Source organism: Salvelinus fontinalis, chromosome 6, assembly GCF_029448725.1.
Source record: "Salvelinus fontinalis isolate EN_2023a chromosome 6, ASM2944872v1, whole genome shotgun sequence".
Taxonomy (NCBI): domain Eukaryota; kingdom Metazoa; phylum Chordata; class Actinopteri; order Salmoniformes; family Salmonidae; genus Salvelinus; species Salvelinus fontinalis.
This window is the reverse complement of record NC_074670.1, coordinates 32,630,820-32,650,593: the sequence shown is the minus strand read 5'-3', so window position 1 is coordinate 32,650,593 and position 19,774 is coordinate 32,630,820. Positions and strand designations below refer to the sequence as shown.

Below are 19,774 nucleotides of genomic sequence, written 5' to 3'. Positions count from 1 at the left end.
TCCTTTTAACAGGTAGGCCACAGCCAGTATCTGTTGTCTATCACGTTCTTTATAAATACTAAATCAAAACACTGTATTCCCTCTTTACATACATCAATGAAAACCAAAGGCATTTCAAATGTCCTTTCACTTCCCATCAATGATGTCTTTATAAATGACGGTTGAGCAACTCAAGCAAGATCACCAGATCTGTTGGTGCTTTTTCCAACTACATTGTTTATTGCCAAACATGACAATGAGTGACAGTAGCTATGAATCATGATAGCAAAAACAAACTGGCATTAAGGCTAGCTCTAGATGCTCGATTTAATTAGTTCTTGTTACTTTGCAGTCTCACCTCCCCTCTTGCTTTTTGCCTTCATATTATTTCATACATGTGTTTTCGATATTGCAAAGAATATCACAGGGAAAACCTTTGAACCGCAAATTGATAGATTTGGCTAAGGTTTCTCATAGGTTAATATGTCACTGTCTGCAAGAATACATCCTAAACATTTGCTAATTGTGATGCATTTAATGAAATACTGAGTCCATTGTGACACTACAGGCGAAATGATACATTGCATTGCGTACCCTGTAGACTATAGCCCTCTGTACAGGGGAGATTTCTTTGTGCGTGATGGACATTAGCATGTCATGTCATTATAGGTCTCTCCCCAGGGCTTATATCTCTACCATTGTCTATTAGAAGTGCACGTTGTCTAAGTGACCCTCAATGGTCACTGATACTGAGGCAATATGTTGTAGCTGCAAGCTCACTGTGTGTGGATAGAAGGGGTGATACTGCAGCACACACCAGACACATTGATTCATGTGATGCACAGAGGAGGCTCTCAGTTAAATGAATCAAGTTGACATTTTATCACTTCACCCCCACAAAGCGTTAGTGGGGCCTGGCGCAATGTAGATCACAGACTTTGTGTTCTTTTCCTGCTGAGCAATTGAATGTGTGTTTTTTAGATTCATATATCCTCATATTTTTTATTCAGAGTGTAACATTTAATGTATGGTTACACATAAACATTGAAGTGAAATCATTAGTGAGTTATCCATTGGGTTTCTGGTCCCTAGTACCTGGGAGGGACATGCTTTATGTATTGACATGGATTCATTATCTGTGGTCATCTTGTGTGCCACATTCCCTTAAAGGCCCAGTGCAGTCAAACTTGATTTCCCGTTGTATTTTATATATATAATATATATTTCCACACTGAGGTTGGAATAATACTGTGAAATTGTTAAATTTATGATAATGCCCTTTTAGTGGAAGAGCTGTTTGAAAATACATTTTTGCTGGGATGGCGTTTTGGCCTGCCTGCATGGTGACATCCCCAGGCGGTAAATGAGTTAATAGACCAATAGATGGGTTGGTTGTTTAGCAACAAAACCGACACATGTGCAACTATGGGGCAAAACAGATGGGGTTGGCTTACATTGTTGACAACATTTATCTACATCATCACCAAATGTTTATTGAAAACAAATACATTTGCACAATGAGCACTTATTGTCTCTCAAATACATTTTTACAGTTGTTGGTTAGCTAGCTGGTGAATTTGAGCCGTATTAACATTGACATGAAATAAGTCAAAACACCGCAAAATAAGACATGGTAGCAAGAACAAGATGCATCTAGCTGAAATGAGCAACCTACGATTCCACACATGGCAGCTTCTTGTCATTGTTACTTGCTATCTGACCGTTCAGAATCATAACAAAACACTGCTTCAAATCAATTTGTCTTTGTCACATGCTTTGTAAACGACAGGTGTAGACTAACAGTGAAATTCGTACTTACAGGTCTTTTCCCAACAATGCAGCTGAAGATAAAGAAGTAAAACTAGAAATAGTGAGACAAGGAATCAATAAACAGTGAATAACAATAACATGGCTATATACCAGGGAGTACCAGGACCGAGTCGCTGTGCAGGGGTACCAGGAAATTGAGGTAGCTATGTACACATAGGTAAGGGTAAAGTGACTAGGCAACAGGATAGATAATAGACTGAGCTGTAGCAGCAGCGTATGTGAAGCAGTAGCAGCGCATGTGGTGAGTGTGAACGCGTGAGTATGTGTGTGTGGCATCAGTATGCATGTTGTGCGTGGACATATTTAGTGTGTTAATGTGTATGTGTGTGTGTTGGGGTGTGAGTGTAAGTATGTGTGTAGGTAGTGTCCAGTGTGTATCAGTGCAAGATAGTTAGTTCAAAAAGGGTCAATTCAGGTAGTCTGGGTAGCCATTTGATTAGCTATTTAGCAGTCTTGTTTAACAGTCTTATGGCGTGGGGATAGAAGCTGTTCGGGGTCCTGTTGGTTCCAGTCTTAGTGCAATGGTAACGCTTGCCGTGCGGTAGCAGAGAAAACAGTCTGTGGCTTGGATGGCTGGAGTCTTTGACAATTTTTGGGGCTTTCCTCTGACACCGCCTGGTATAAAGGTCCTGAATGGCAGGGAGCTTGCCCCTAGTGATGTACTGGGCCGTACTCACCACCCTCTGTAGTGCCTTTTGGTCCGGTGCCTTGCAGTTGCCATGCCAAGCGGTGATGCAGCTAGTCAAGATGCTATCAATGGTGCAGCTGTAGAACTTTTTGAGCCCATGCCAAATGTTTTTCGCCTCCTGAGGGGGGAGAGGCGCTGTCGTTCTCTCTTCACAATGGTGTGGGTGTGTGTAGACCATGTTAGTTCCTTAGTGATGTAGACTCTCTCGACCCGCTCCACTACAGCCCCATCAATGTGGATGGGGGCGTGCTTGCCCCTCTGTTTCCTGTCGTCTACGCTTAGCTCCTTTGTCTTGCTGATATTGAGGGAGAGGTTGTTGTCCTGGCACCACACTGCCAGGTCTCTGACCTCCTCCCTAAAGGCTGCCTCATCGTCGTTGTTGATCAGTCCTACCACCGTCGCGTCATCAGCAAACTTAATGATGGTGTTGGAGTCGTGTGCGAACACGCAGTTGTGGGTGAACTCCCAGTACAGGAGGGGACTAAGCACAGACCCTTGAGGTGCCCCCGTGTCGATGGTCAGCGTTGCAGATGTGTTGTTGCCTACCCTCACTGTTGCCTACCCGTCAGAAAGTCCAGGATCCAGTTGCAGGGGGAGATGTTCCGTCCCATGGTCCTGAGCTTGGTGATGAGCTTGGAGGGGACTATGGTGTTGAATGCTGAGCTGTAATCAACGAACAGCATTCTTACATAGGTATTCCTTTTGTCCAGGTGGGTGAGGGCAGTGTGGAGTGCAATAGAGATTGGGTCATCTGTGGATCTGTTGGGGTGGTATGCGAATTGGAGGTATCTGGGATGATGGTGTTGATGTGAGCCAAACCAGCCTTTTAACGTATTTCATGGCTATAGCTGTGAGTGCTACGTGGGCGATAGTCATTTAGGTAGGTTACCTTGGCGTTCTTGGGCAAGAGGACTATGGTGGTCTGCTTGAAACAAGCTGGTATTACAGACTGGGTAAGAGAGAGGTTAAAAATGTCAGTGAAGACAATTGCCAGCTGGTCAGCACATGCACTAAGTAAGCATCCTGGTATTCTGTCTGGCCCAGCGGCCTACAGAGAATGAGATCACCCAGTCATTTCTGGTACAGAGAGTGAGATCACAAAGTCGTTCCGGCCACATCGATGCCTGCACCTACTGTAATTTGTGACATTGTCAGACAATCCATCTAAACTCATCAAAAAAAGAAATGTCCTCTCACTGTCGGCTGCATTTATTTTCAGCAAACTTAACATGGGTAAATATTTGTATGAACATAACAAGATTCAACAACTGAGACGTAAACTGATCAAGTTCCACAGACATGTGACTAACAGAAATGGAATAATGTGTCCCTGAACAAAGGGGGGGTCAAAATCAAAAGTAACAGTCAGTATCTGGTGTGGCCACCAGCTGCATTTAATACTGCAATGCATCTCCTCCTCATGGACTGCACCAGATTTGCCAGTTCTTGCTGTGAGATGTTACCCCACTCTTCCACCAAAGCACCTGCAAGTTCCCGGACATTTCTGGGGGGAATGGCCCTAGCCCTCACCCTTCGATCCAACAGGTCCCAGACGTGCTCAATGGGATTGAGATCCGGGCCCTTCGCTTGTCATGGCAGAACACTGACATTCCTGTCTTGCAGGAAATCACGCATCCGATGATGCTGTGACACACCGCCCAAGACCATGACGGACCCTCCACCTCCAAATCGCTCCAGAGTACAGGCCTCGGTGTAATGCTCATTCCTTCAACGATAAATGTGAATCCGACCATCATCCCTGGTGAGACAAAACCGCGACTCGTCAGTGAAGAGCACTTTTTGCCAGTCCTGTCTGGTCCAGTGACGGTGGGTTTGTGCCCATAGGCGACGTTGTTGCCGGTGATGTCTGGTGAGGACCTGCCTTACAACAGGCCTACAAGCCCTCAGTCCAGCTCTCTCAGCCTATTGCGGACAGTCTGAGCACTGGTGGAGGGATTGTGCGTTCCTGGTGTAACTCGGGCAGTTGTTGTTGCCATCCTGTGCCTGTCCCGCAGGTGTGATGTTCAGATGTACCGATCCTGTGCAGGTGTTGTTACATGTGGTCTGCCACTGCGAGGACGATCAGCTGTCCGTCCTGTCTCCCTGTAGCGCTGTCTTAGGCGTTTCACAGTACAGACATTGCAATTTATTGGCCACGTGCAGTCCTCGTGCCTCCTTGCAGCATGCCTAAGGCACGTTCACGCAGATGAGCAGGGACCCTGGCCATTTTTCTTTTGGTGTTATTCAGAGTCAGTAGAAAGGCCTATGTAGTGTCCTAAGTTTTCATAACTATGACCTTAATTGCCTACCGCCTGTAAGCTGTTAGTGTCTTAACGACCGTTCCACAGGTGCTTGTTCATTAATTGTTTGTTACATTGAACAATCCCTTTACAATGAAGATCTGTGAAGTTATTTGGATTTTTACGAATTATCTTTGAAAGACAGGGTCCTGAAAAAGGGACATTTGTTTTTTGCTGAGTTCATAAGAGAGTGCCAAACCTCTCTGCCAACAAGAGCTAGTTTTCAGTCCCCCCCCCCCCCCATTCAGACCACTCCCAGACAGTCGTAGCAAAAGTCTTTCTTCAGAAATTGCTCTTAGCTAAGAAGCTATTTTTGTTTATTTTTGACCATTTTAATAGAAAACAATCACAGTAAGGTACTTAATTGTTACCCAGAAATGACTGTCTTTCTCTCTATCTAGTCTCTGCCATCTCACATAAACCATGCTGTCTGTCTGTTTTTCCCACTGTTTTCTGACCTGAAATGGCAGACTCCCTGTCTCCAGGCTGTCATCTGTGTTCAGAAGGATTGTCCTCTTGAGGGAGGGGGGGACTATAAACACACAACACTTTGTTTCAAATGCTGCACAGTAAAGCAGCAGTGCAGTTTGTCACTTTAACAGGAGACTGGGAGCTGAAGAGAAGACATCGATTGACTAATTAAGGAATATATATATATATATATATATATATGTATGTATGCCCAGGCATACTTTAAATGGCTTAGAGCTTAGACTAGTACCCCCGCACATCGACTCGTTTTAACTCGTTATTGTTATTCATTATTCACTGTGTATTTATTCCTCATATCACTATTCTATTTTTATCTTTAACTCTGCATTGTTGGAAAAGGACCCGTGGGTAAGCATTTCACTGTTAGTCTACACCTGTTGATTAAGAAGCATGTGACAAATAAAATGTTATTTTGATAACAAGATAAAACATCTACCTTTGTGTTTGATTGTTTTGTGATTGATCTACTGAAATTACTTGTGAACTATAGTTTCTATAGAAAAGAGTGTTCTCGTCTCTGTGTTGTGTGACTCCCTATCTTTCTAAACTGTGCCCCACCTATCTCGACCAGTGGCGTAGCCAGAAATCTGTTGTTGGTTGGGCCTGTAGAAATCTGTCTGGGCCCCCAATTTTATTTTACACATTTTGCCATAGGGTAGAGGGGAAAATGTGCAGTTTTTTTTTTTAGCCAATCTCATGCTATTCTACACATTTTGCCATGAGGCTGAGAGAAAATGTAGAATTTAATTTTTAAAGCTCATTAAAGCTCAAATATAGGTGTGTAGAATGTGATAAAGGCGCTGGATTTTGAGCTTGTTTGCTAAATGAACAAATGAAATAGGTAGTGGCATGGTGCATATAGCCATAGAAGCACAGTGACATATGCCTCAATGCAGTCATATTCATTGCTCATTGGGGGTGTGGCTTTCAGTTAGTTCTTTTTGGCAAGTGATGTCATTCCAGGTCATCTGTTTTGTTATATTTAATCAAATCTGACTAACCCAGTGCACTGCTTGGTATGAATTCTAATAGTGTTTGCGTATTTAGGTAAAAAGACAAATAATATCCCATTAGGAACACTGACAAGTAAAGAGCATAAACATTTTTTTTTTTTTAAATAATACAAAATCTGAGTGGACCTCTTTTTTTCCCCGAGTGGACCCACCCAGGCTCAGCCTTGCCCACACCTCTGATCTCGACACTGCTTGCAGTCACATGTGGAAAACATTGTTTACAATCCACAGGGCCTCTGTTCAGGACAGGTATATATGTGCAGATGGGAACCCGGCAGGATCCTCTTCTGGATGCTAAAGGACAAACACTCAAGCTAAAACAAGCATAGGATACAGATAGCCATCTACATTTGCACTGCCAACATCAACAATGCTGTTCTTTTCCCAAAGGTGTTAATTTGGGATAATTCCCCTAATAACAATAATTCCCTTGGACAAATAATAAAATAATATTATCTTGGAGTGACTTTGCTTGTAGGTGGGTCAACACAATTTATGGTAACATGGTCTATATCTTTGTTTTAGTCCCTGTTATCACAGTTCATTTTAGAGACATTACCTCCTCATCGCTATGAACACAACAGAAGAAACACAAGTTCAGAACACCCCACTACAATAACCCTGATATACAGTAAGCCTCTCACCCCTTCTCATTTTCCAGTCATGTCCAGCTGCTTCTTGCCAACCATTTCTGAGACTGTGTTCGGTCGGCAGCTAACGAGTCTGGGCGCCTCACTCTCGGAGTGCGCGCTACAGCTGTTGCCCTCGCCTAAGGGAAGGGTAGTGGTCGAGTCTACCCCCACGTGCCTCTGGCAGCACCCCAGCCCCTCACTCAGGCCCCCCAACAGCCGCATCAGTGCCACCCTCAGCTCCCGGCAGCGCAGGGCATACAGCAGTGGGTTGACGGCTGAGTTGACCAGGCACATGGTGCTGCAGAAAGCAAAGGCCCTCTGCTGGGCGTGTGTGAGCTGCACCGAGACATCTGCCAACATGAAGGAGAGGGTCGGCAGCCAACAACCCACCATGATGAGCAGAATCAGGCCCAGGGTACGTGCCAATCGGATGTCCAGCCGCATGCGGGCCTGACCACCGGTAGGCGCCCCCTGGAGGCCCGTCATGGAGGACTCATGCCGATTGGCCCTCCACAGGATCAGGGCGTAGGCGCTCAGGATGAGTGACAGCAGCACCAGGATGAAGCTGACCCAGCAGGCCAGATAGCGGTGGTCGATGTATGGGAAGAGGCGCGAGCAGGGCGGGCTGAGCCCTGTGGGGCACCTCCAGCCCATCAGAGGGAGGAAGGAGATGAGGATGGTGGCGCTCCACAGGGCAAGGAGAGCCAACAGGGCCCTGTGGCGCGTCAACACCACTTTATAACTCGACGCCTGATGTATACACAGATAGCGGTCCAGAGCAGTCAGCAGAAGACTACCCACCGAGCCGGTGAAAGCCATCGTCACCCCGCCCAGCTTGAAGAGGTAGGCGATGGGGCCGTCAAGGCGGTGGAACAGGTGGAAGTCCAGGAAGCTGGTGGTGAAGAAGCAGCTGGCAAAGATGTCGGCCAGGGCCAGGCTGCCGATGAAGAGGTAGGAGGGGCGCTGGCGCAGGGCGGCCGTGGCGGCGATCACACCCAGGACCAAAGCATTCTCCAGGAAAGTGAAGGGTCCGGCCAGGAAACAGATGGAGCCGATGGCTGTCTTCTCCACCTCGAACAGAACCATATAGCACTTCAGGTCCGCACAGGACCGATTGACTGTTGACACAGGAACACAATTCAGACATCAGTGATTGGCTTATGTTGTATGGCAGCCAATGTCAACTCACATTACCAATCATTATCATCCTTATATTTCATGCGTCTCTATTACAAAGTTATTATATTTAAAATATGATGACAATATTCTAATATACATACCCAGAGGTAATGTGGCGGTGCTGCCATTGTCTTTGGGCATCATGGACCCTACAGGTTCGTCCCATCCATCCATCTCTTACAGGTCAGGGGTTAGCTCTGAGATCTACTTAGAGGTGCAGAGGGGAAATGTATGAACATTGTTCTCATACTGTACATACCCATAGAAATGCAGATGGGTCACAAGTCATCAGACAGTACCAAATGTGACCACTGGATGGAGACATTATCTCTGATTGCTTAAACAGAATTTCCTGCATGGTGCATCTCAAATTGTACTTCCTTGATTTTTCACATGCCCGTTCCTCGCATCCTTCTAAAAACGCATCGGAGGAGACGGTCCAAGGGGAGGAACCTCTGACCATTTCCTCCAATGTCTTGTGAGAGAGTTGCCTCCTAATTGCCTCCTTCCTGAATCATTTCAGGGTCTCTTTATGGCGAAAATGTGCTAATAAATGGCTTGTTTAATTCAAAACCAATTATTGTCCTATTTTTTTATTATCGTTTATATTTTTTTCTCTGCTGTAAATAGACAGAGTATTGTTTTGAAGTGATGAAACAGGTCCCTGTGTTAAAAATATATTCCTATTAGCAGAAAATGAAATCCACCAAAAACAAGCTTCAGACATTCTGCGGGAAACATAACCATTTAAACACGGGGACCTGTTTTATCACCTCAAAACAATACTCTATAGTCTATTTACAGCAGAGAAAAATCCATCCCTTCTAGCCCACCTCAAGAGGCACGGTAAAAACAAACGCATTGTCAATAGACATAAAGATACCTCTAGATATCTCTCACCTTTCAAGCTCAACAGTTTCTTGTGTGTATCAAGAATGGTCCCCCAAAGGACATGTAGCCAAATTGACACAATTGTGGGAAGCATTGGGTCAGCATCCCTGGGGAACGCTTTTGACACTTTGAATCCATGCCCCGACGAATTGAGGCTGTTCTGAGGGCCCCCCTTTTGCAACGCAATATTAGGACGGTATTCCTAATGTGTTGTACACTCAGTGTATGTCTCTCTCTATATGCATGGGAATACTTATGAACATATTTCCAAAATTAAAATTACTTTGAGCTGATTTGTCGGCTCAATAGGCAACTAGTCTAGAGATGCTGCTGACGTTGTGCAAACTCACTGCACACCCCTCTACTCCTTAATGCAGAAGTGCAGAATAGATCATTTGTCTCCTGAATACAAACCAAGTAAACTTACTTATAAGTCTACATGTTCCCTTGAGAACCTTTAGGATCTCGAAATGAAGTCAGTCGGCGCTCTTAAATTGAGCCAGATGAAGTGTGATGAAATGGGCCTACCTGCAGCGACAGGTGTGGTAGAGACTTCCAACTGTTTGCTCTGTGAATCCTGCCGGATATGATTTTGGACCGGTAAGAGTGAGATTTTTGGATGGATTCCTGCTTTTTGGCCTTGTGTCAAACTGGGATTAAGGACAAACTGGGAATGTTTAGAACTGTGAAAGTTTTGAGAAGTTAAATTATTTTAGTTTTTGTGCATCCTCTGCCCAGTGGAAGCGGGCGCTGTGCATCACGCGACTCAGGGCTCAACCTGTGTAGTGCTTTGCTCTCTGGGGCAGGGCGCCGCTAAAAGGACTGATCAGTGGGGTAGCGTTGATTGTAGAGGTGGATCAAATGAATGGTGTTTGTGACACCCGCCTTTTGGCGAGACTGAGAATACCTTGTCTGTCTTGTTGAGCTTTGACACAGAGGTTAAGTTATATTTGCTATCCTGTGAGGGCCTATGTTACGAACCTGCTACAGTGATTTAGGTGCCAATAATTTGAACATGTTGCAGCAGTGTGTAGAAGGGAGTTCCCATGATGTGAGAAATGTTTAGGAGGACATAGTCAGAGGAAGTGTACAGTTGGGATAGAGAAAACACTGTGTGACAACTGTGGGGGTGTCCATGCAGCAGATGATCCAAAGTGCCCTGTGTAAGAGAGACAGGTTGAGATTGCCAGAGTTACAGTGGGACAGAAAGTTTCCTGTGCTGTGGCAGTGAAGAGAGTAGAGGATAGGGTGAGTGACTCGACTGGGAGCCCCCCAGTGAGTAGGCCTGAAGAGAGGGATCCAGAGAGGATGAGTAAGGTTGGATGTATTGTGTTTATAGCCATGGTGATCAACTAAACTGAGCTGATTTGGGTGAAAGATTTTCAAGCAGCAGATCTACAGGAGGTTTTGAGAGAAGGGGTTCCAGCCTCCCAGGCCAATGGTGCATGATCCTGGTGTATGATCATTTAGGGATAGTGTATAGGTGCAGGGTTAGATGGGAGTGTAATTTAAGTGTGCAATCCGCACTCCGACCTGCGAAAAGCAGCAATTCGCAACACAGCATCTAGTCTGCCAGAAAGCCACACGAAGAAGAAAACGCTGTTTGCGAGACGCCGGACAAAAGGCAATTTTGTCAATTTGACCCTCCCGCTACTACTGCCGTGTCTACAAACAAAAACCGACTCTGAAGAATGAGCGCACAACTGGTAAATACGCACTTATAGATGCACTATACAGTTCATTCGGAAAGTATTCAGACCCCATTACTTTTTCCACACTTTGCTACGTTACTGCCTTATTCTAAGTGCGTTATAAGTGCGTTAAAATTGATTAATTGATTTTCCCTAAATCAATCTACACACAATACCCCATAATGACAAAGCAAATACAAGTTAAGACATTTTTGCTAATTTATAATACAAAAAAAACCTTGCACATTTACATGAGTATTCAGATTAATTGATCAGTACTTTGTTGAAGCACCTTTGGCAGCGATTACAGCCTTAGGTATGACGCTACTAGCTAGCCAACCTGTATCTGTGGAGTTTCTCCCATTCTTCTTGTCGCTGCACAGCTATTTTCAGGTCTCTCCAGAGATGTTCGATCAGGGTTCAAGTCCGGGCTCTGCTGGGCCACTCAAGGACATTCAAAGCCACTCCTGCGTTGTCTTGGCTGTGTGCTTTGGGTCGTTGTACTTGTTGGAAGGTGAACCTTCACCCCAGTCTGAGGTCCTGCGCGCTCTGGAGAAGGTATTCATCAAGAATCTTTTTGCACTTTGCTCTGTTCATCTTTCCCTCGATCCTAACTAATCTCCTATTCCCTGCCGCTGAAAAACATCCCCACAGCATGATGCTGTCACCGCCATGCTTCACTGTAGGGATGTGGGCCACGTTTCCTCCAGACATGACGCTTGGCATTCACGCCAAAGAGTTCAATCTTTGTTTCATTAGACCAGAGAATCTCGTTTCTCATGGTCTGAGAGTCTTTAGGTGCCTTTTGGCAAACTCCAAGCGGGCTGTCATGTGCCTTTTACTGAGGAGTGGTTTCCATCTGGCCACTCTACCATAAAGGCCAGATTTGTGGAGTGCTGCAGAGATGGTTGTCTTTCTGGAAGGTTCTCCCATCTCCACAAAGGAACTCTGGAGCTCTGTCAGAGTGACCATCAGGTTCTTGGCCACCTCCCTAACCATGGCCGTTCTCCCCCAATTGCTCAGTTTGGCCGGGAGGCCAGCTCTAGGAAGAGTCTTGGTGGTTCCAAACTGATGGAGGCCACTGTGTTCTTGGGGACCTTCAATGCTGCAGAAATGTTTTGGTACCCTTCCCCAGATTTGTTCCTCGTCACAATCCTGACTCGGAGTTCCACGGACACTTCCTTCGACCTCATGGATTGGGTTTTGCTCTGACATGCACTGTCAACTGTGGGACCTTTAAATAGACAGGTGTGTGTGCCTTTCCAAATCATGTCCAATCAATTAAATTTACCACAGGTGGACTCCAATCAAGTTGTAGAAACATCTCAAGGATGATCAATGGAATCAGGCTGCACCTGAGCTCAATTTCGAATCTCATAGCAAAGGGGCTGAATACTTCTGTAAATAAGGTATTTCTGTTTTTATTTTTAATACATGAGCAAAAAATTCTAAAAACCTGTTTTTGCTTTGTCATTAAAGTGTATTGTGTGTAGATTGATAAGGAATGTTTTTATTTAATCCATTTTAGAATAAGGTTGTAACGTAACAAAATGTGGAAAAAGTCAAGGGGTCTGAATACGTTCAAAACGCATTCTATATACAAAAGTATTTGGACACCCCTTCAAATTAGTGGATTCTGCTATATCAGCCACACCAGTAGCTGACCGGTGTATAAAATCGAGCACTCACCCATGCAATCTCCATAAACAAACATTGGCAGTAGAATGGCCTTACTGAAGAGCTCAGTGACTTTCAAAGTGGCACCGTCATAGGATGCCACCTTTCCAACAAGTCAGTTCGTCAAATTTCTGCCCTGCTAGAGCTGCCCCGGTCAATTGTAAGTGCTGTTATTGTGAAGTGGAAACGTCTAGGAGCAACAACAGTTCAGCCGTGAAGTGGTAGGCCACACAAGCACACAGAACGGTACCGCTGAGTGCTGAAGCTTGTAGCGCGTAAAAATCATCTGTCCTCGGTTGCAACACTCACTACCAAGTTCTAAACTGCCTCTGGAAGCAATGTCAGCACAAGAACTGTTCGTCGGGAGCTTCATGAATTTGGAATCCATGGCCGAGTAGCCTAAGATCACCATGTGCAATGTCAAGCGTCAGCTGGAGTTGTGTGAAGCTCTCCACCAGCTGGACTCCGGAGCAATGGAAACGCGTTCTCTGGAGTGAGGAATCACGCTTCACCATCTGGCAGTCCGACGTACAAATCTGGGTTTGGCGGATGCTAGGAGAACGCCACCTGCCCCAATGTATAGTGTCAACTGTAAAGTTTGGTGGAGGAGGAATAATGGTTTGGGGCTGTTTTTATGTTTTGGGCTAGGCCCCAAAGTTCCAGTGAAGGGAAATCTTAAAGCTACAGCATACAATGACATTCTAGATAATTCTGTGCTTCCAACTTTGTGGCAACAGTTTGGGGTAGGCCCTTTCCTGTTTCAGCATGACAATGCCCCCATGCACAAAGCGAGATCCATACAGAAATGTTTTGTCGAGATCAATGTGGAAGAATTTGACTGGCCTGCACAGAGCCCTGACCTCAACCCCATCGAACACCTTTGGGATGAATTGGAACGCCGTCTGCGAGACAAGTCTAATCACCCAAAATCAGTGCCCGAGCTCACTAATGCTCTTGTGGCTGAATGGAAGCAAGTCCCCGCAGTAATGTTCCAAATTCTAGTGGAAAGCCCTCCCAGAAAAGTGGACCAACTCCATATTAATGCCCATGATTTTGGAATGAGATGTTTGATGAGCAGGTGTCCACATACTTTTGGTAATGTAATGTATGTCAGTCAGCTGGCTATCTGCTGGCAGAGACTTCTATTGCAGTAACGTTGAATGGCTTTGGTTAGTACTACTTAACCGGCTATAAGGATGAAGTCAGAAGCTAACGTTAAATGGAGCCTACCTCAACAGGAGCAAAAAATATGCTACTAAGTTCTCATAATAACCTTGCTTTACAGAGAGTAGGCTACTGAGACAGACAGTGATGTGGCGCTCGGTGGTGAGGTTGAGTCAGGCTGCAATGCATGCAGGACGAAGCAGAGAGAGTGGTTAGTACGGTTGTTCCCAAGTGGGGTCCCCTGAGAAAATCTGTACTAATCTTCTCAAACAAGTTAGGAACTGAAAAAAACGAGATGTTTCAATATGAACATATCCACATTGTCTATCTTCCCTCATAGGCCTAGGCATACATTAGAATGCAATCAAAATGCAAATGATACAGTCTTAAATATGTAATACTTTTTCCTTCGTCGCTGATGCTACGTGTCAGTGTAAATCATTTTTTATATTTCCCCCATTTTAGGGGTATAATGTTACAATAGCATAGGTAATAGGCTGTGGGGGGTTTTGTATTGTTTTTTTATGTTAGCGGGTAGATCAGCTTTAATGTTACAGATAGACTGTGACTTCTATCAATATAATTGTCTGAATCATTTCCAATCTCCCATATACAGTGCATTTGGAAAGTATTCAGGCCCCTTCACTTTTTCCACATTTTGTTACATTCCAGCCTTATTCTAAAATGTATTTCAAAAAAAATTTCCCCTCATTAATCTACACACAATACCCCATAATGACAAAGCGTTAGCTCTAAGTAAATGTTGGATTTGTGTTTTTTGTATATCGACTTAGGTGAATGAACCTACAGCAGCCAAGATGATAATGGCTGGGTTCATTTATTTGTTTTTTCTGTTCTCCAAATAGCATTTTAAAGTTTTTAAATTGTATAGAAATGCAGTCAATGAGCTTCAACTTTCAAAAAGGACCTCACTAAAACTCAAACTCTAGTTACAGCCGTGCTGTCTCTATAGAAATAGGACATTCATAACCACACAAATAGGCCACTTTTTTTCAGCATTGCACCAGTGCCCCACTTTTTGCTTACATTTTGTTTTCATTTTATCTGGTTCTGAATGATCATCATTATTATTTTTTCATCACAAATATCCTGCTTTATGAAAGTATATTTTGGAATATGGGGGCTGGAGAAATAGGAAGTAAATTACTTTTCACATAGACCCTTATTGACTTTAGTGACAATATTTCTAAATCTGCTTGAGGGAGATGATGGCAGAGTATATGCACTCTGCTTATTACACCACCTCAGGCTTCCTCTCTCCTCTGTGTGGAACTGAAATATTTTTTGATTGGCAGGTCACAGTAGACTACTTTTCTTTCCCTCGAAGGTAGTTGGACCACTCATATATATCTTAATTAATGCAAAGTACACAAACCTATTACTGAGTAAGGACTCATGGGTAATATCTTAGATTTACAGTATGACCACAGAGACATTTCAACAAATGTTGAAACATACTGTGTCAACTGAGTCGTGATACTGCAACACGGCAAGAAGACTTTCACAGACTGATGCATTTTAAACAGTCACTTTAAAACATGCAATGAGGTACCAATTCATAAATGCTATTAAGAAAATAACACATGGGTCACAGACTGATCTGGGTCACAGACTGAAAATCAGACAGCATCATCTAACATCTAAATGCATGCAAAATCCTAAGGAGAGCATGCTTTGTACTTCAGAACCTAACAATCATGCTCTCACGTTCAGCATTTTCCTCATAACAGGTTTCAAACAGATTGTGCAAGTAATGATTTGCTCTATGATGCTCAGAAAGCAGAAGGTAATGTTTCTGCCCTATATGGGGTGGACTGTATCGTAGTATAAAATAGTACAAGAATAAACGCAGGTGCTTACCTTGTGTGGATGCTTTTCTGTCAGTTCTGTTGTGGTGTAGGAAGAAGACAGACCAAACTGATGACCTCAGCTACAGCGCCACTGAGTTCCATTTAACTCCACTCCCCAGAACCAGTGAGAGTGACAGAGAGAGAGAGAGAGAGAGAGACTGATGTCTGACCATTTTAAAGTCCCTGAAGTACTAACATGTTCATGCTTTCTGCATTTTGGGCTCATTGTAATGGCTGGAATGGAATCAATGGAACAGTATCAAACATATGGAAAACACATGTTTGACTCCGTTCTATTTATTCCAAACCAGCCCGTCCTCCTATAGCTCCTCCCACCAGCCTCTACTGGCGCACAGAGACATTTGCATAAGTGTCTGCACAAATGTTGAAACATACTGTGCCAACTAAGTTGTGACACTCAACAAGGCAATACAACTTTCACAGACATATACGTTCTAAACGGTCACTTTAAAACATGCAACGAGGTACCAATTCATAAATGCTATTAAAAAAATAACACATGGGTCACAGACTAATCAGACAGCATCATTATAACCCCTATATACAGTGCATTCGGAAAGTATTCAGACCCCTTGACTTTTTCCACATTTTGTTATGTTACAGCCTTATTCTGAAATTGATTAAATTGTTTTTTTCCCTCAATCTATACACAATACCCCATAATGACAAAGCAAAAATAGGTTGAGACATTTTTGCAAATGTATTAAAAATAAAGTGAAATATCACATTTACATAAGTACTCAGTACTTTGTTGAAGCACATTCGGCAGTGATTAGAGCCTCAAATCTTCTTGGGTATGATGCTATAAGCTCGGCACATCTGTATTTGGGGAGTTTCTCCCATTCTTCTCTGCAGATCCTCTCAAGCTCATTGGATGGGGAGCGTCACTGTACAGCTTTTTTCAGGTCTCCAGAGTTGTTCGATTAGGTTCAAGTCCGGGCTCTGGCTAAGCCACTCAAGGACATTCAGAGACTTGTCCCGAAGCTACTCCTGTGTTGTCTTGTCTGTGTGCTTTGGGAAGGTGAACCTTCGCCCCAGTATCTTATCTTTTACCAGATCTAATGTGTTATATTCTCCTACATTAATTTCACATTTCCACAAACTTCAAAGTGTTTCCTTTCAAATGGTATCAAGAATTTGCATATCCTTGCTTCAGATCTACAGGCAGTTTGATTTGGGTATGTCATTTTAGGCGAAAATTGGGGGGAAAAAGGGTCCGATCCCGGTAACTCTGTATTGTTGGGAAAGGACTCATCATAGTCTAAAATAATAAAATAATAAAGGCACTCCCCAGAACCAGTCAGCGAGTGAGTGAGAGTGAGACACTGGTCTACGATGAGAATATACTGAAACTGCTTGGGGAAGGATGAAGTAAAAAAGAAAGGGAAGCCATACATTTATGTCACCTGAGTGAGACTATACATTTAGGAGCTGAGCATTACATTTTACTATCCATATTTACATTTACAAATTCTGCAGGTTCTGAAGTCGTACAGGTCATGATTAAAGGTCAAAAGAGATTATTTATTTCAGGGCGGGCCATCACTCTGTAATGTCCTAAATAATATCCTCCTAACACATATAATACTCATGAATGGAGAGGTTGGCTAACCCCCATCTCTCCAACCTCACCTTTCCATTTCCCCAATATATTTATACATTTATTCATTTCCCCAATGTGCAGTAAAAGAGACTGTTTGCAGTCCCCGAAGTACTAACATGTTCATGCTTTCTGCCTTTTGTCAATTCCATTTGCGCATTAAGAGTTAAAATTGTGCCTTGGGAGGAGACAGAGCACTCACTGTGAGAGTGGGCTGTGTTTCAGGATGTGTGAAGAAACAAGGTTAAAGAACAGAAAAGACCGAGACTGTGACCTCTGGCTACCCATAAACCAGCCAATAGTGATGCAGAAATCGCCTTTTAAGTGCAATGAAATATTGTGTTTACTCCACAGGGGTTGATAATGATAACCTTTTCATTGATTCTAAAGTACTGCAGCCTTTTCTTCAGTATGGTACCATTGTTTTTTTTATACAACTGAGCGCTCGAACCCCCAATTGAATATGATCTCTTATTTGTTCTCTTCCCTTGTGGCATGATTGTGTCAAGAATCCCCTCATTGTGCAAAAGTTGTATTTCCTGCATATTGCTCAATATTGAAATTATTTTGGCCATGCACGATGAGACAACCAGGATGTAATGTTGTTTTTAAGCAAGAGGGGGCGACAATAACAACCAGTGAGTGAAGAAAAACTATCTGCAAAAACTACTATACCTATTGGAGTAACTCAAGAATGGTAAAAGTTTGTAGGGGGAGTGGTATGATTGAGGCGAGCAGAAGTTTGTTGCGTAGAAATAATAAATTTGAGAAATCCCACAGGAAGACAATTACAATACTTTATTAGTCTATCTAAATTAAGAAACTGTCATTTAGGACATATTAAATCAAAAATATGTTCATATATTCTAATCAGGTTAAAAGACCTAATTTACCCATAGGCAATCTAATATAAATTCATGTTTTACTATTTTTTTAGCTTTACAACACACATAGAAGAATGTTATACAATACATTGAACACATTTGGACTGAAAAAGATGCCCTGGTCTGGCATTGACCCACTCACTAGAGTCGACCATGTCTGATGTAAAGGCAGTCAGTATACTATCCTCCTCTCCACTGCCCTGTCAGTGACCTAACCGATTTGGCTGGGCAGAGAGGGAGGAAATCTGATTACAAGCAGGCAGCTAGGCTCCTCCACTTTTTCATTTCTGGCAGTCTCAACAGGTGCACAAGCTCAGCATTTGGCACCTACTATACCTTTTACGGTTATTCATTGAATGATTTTAAATGTTATACAATAAGCGAAATAAACAGTCTCCCAACCCAGAACCAAATACAAAAAGTATCTTCTCCTTATACATTCAATCAAAAAGAGCTTCAGGCCAGGTTTTATATTTTTATGGACATAATATTGAGTGCTGTCTCCTCAAGATCACATTTCCTTCCCATCTCCCACCGCTTCACTTAAAGAGAGAAAAAAAGGCACTGATATGACCTCTCACTTAAAGTGTAGTCTGACTGTGTCCTATTCCCTCCTTTCAGATTAATGGAACAAAGTCAGTCATTGTATTACAGTTGGTCATTTGTTTACAACAGATTACCTAATGTAAAACGCAATTGCAACAGCCTGTTGGTTTTCCTTTCAGCTCTTTGTATGCATCACTAAACAATACATTTGTAGTCATCATTAATTCTACACAAACACACCCAACCTCTTGCCCAAAATAGGGTGAGTGTGAGAGGGTTAGCCTGTGTTCCCACGTCAGGAGAGTTTGACAACGTGGTTATGTGACATCCTGTGTGTACCTCCTCTATACTCCTGTGTGACCTAGAAGAGCCTCCCAATGACCTAAATACTATACATAGCTTCTGGCCTGAGGAGGCCCAACCCTTGCAAGGAGTTGTCACAGGGGTGTGTAGTACACACTGGGTACTCACTCAAGGTGTACGACTTGATAGACGGGCAAAATGTTGCAACAACCCTCTTTTACAGTGAGATACACAGATGAGTGTTTGACATTGGCGAGCACATTTGGAATTCATCCCTTCTAACCATTATACAATTGTTTTGTCCCGTAGACTTGGACCTGCTATAAATATATAACACGTAAACCCGGCCTTCAAAATCTAGAACAATATGTTCTATAATAAGTCACAGACTCAGTGTATACTGTCATCACTATACTTTTACCACAGATTATAACATGCTCTGATGTAAAACATGGAAGCTGAAATCAGACACAGGCGAGACATATTTATTGTCTTCATAGAGGTCTGGTCTGAGGTGCTGCTCTCATCTCTGAAAACAGAAGATATCCTCCTATAATTGTATAAAATGAGGGCAGATCTCCTTACGTGTCCTGAAATAAACCGTCACTGTCAGACGGCTTGGAGAGAGCTCCATGGCAATGGTAAATGCAATTACTTAAAACGAACCAGACACTGTGTACAAATGGACAGTCCATTATCAGAGGAAATGCAGCACATTTACACCTAGTGGTATGATAGCAGCAAACAGTTTATACATTTGGTCTTTGTGGTTTCTAGTGTAGTATCTTAGGACTTGCACTATTGTTGTTTTATGTTCCCACCCAAGTTAACATTAGGGAACATTTGCAATGGTAAAATTAGGTCAGGTTTAGGGGCAAGTCATTTGAGTGTCTTATCAAACAACAGAGACAACATGAAACACATAAGACACTGAGTGAGAAAATACTGTTAATAACAGACCTACATCTTGACAGTGGCTGACTATAGTGCCCCAAAACAAAAAAATCCTAAAC

The 19,774-nt window shown here is 43.3% G+C and overlaps 1 protein-coding gene across 2 annotated transcripts; it reads right to left on the bottom strand.

The window, feature by feature from the left end:
* Window positions 1–934: 934 nt before the first annotated feature.
* On the bottom strand, window positions 935–15,786 carry LOC129857699 (cannabinoid receptor 2-like). Of its 2 annotated transcripts, none has more exons than XM_055926198.1 (3): window positions 15,418–15,786; window positions 8,215–8,320; window positions 935–8,052 (listed from the first exon to the last, which is right to left on the bottom strand). In XM_055926198.1, the coding sequence occupies exons 2-3, from the start codon at window positions 8,285–8,287 to the stop codon at window positions 6,953–6,955; spliced, it is 1,173 nt and encodes a 390-aa protein (XP_055782173.1). In that variant the 5' UTR covers window positions 8,288–8,320; window positions 15,418–15,786; the 3' UTR covers window positions 935–6,952. The 2 variants fall into 2 exon arrangements, with proteins under 2 accessions (XP_055782173.1, XP_055782172.1); XM_055926197.1 differs by having other exon boundaries at window positions 936–8,052; window positions 8,215–8,317; window positions 15,418–15,784.
* Between the last annotated feature and the right edge of the window lie 3,988 nt (window positions 15,787–19,774).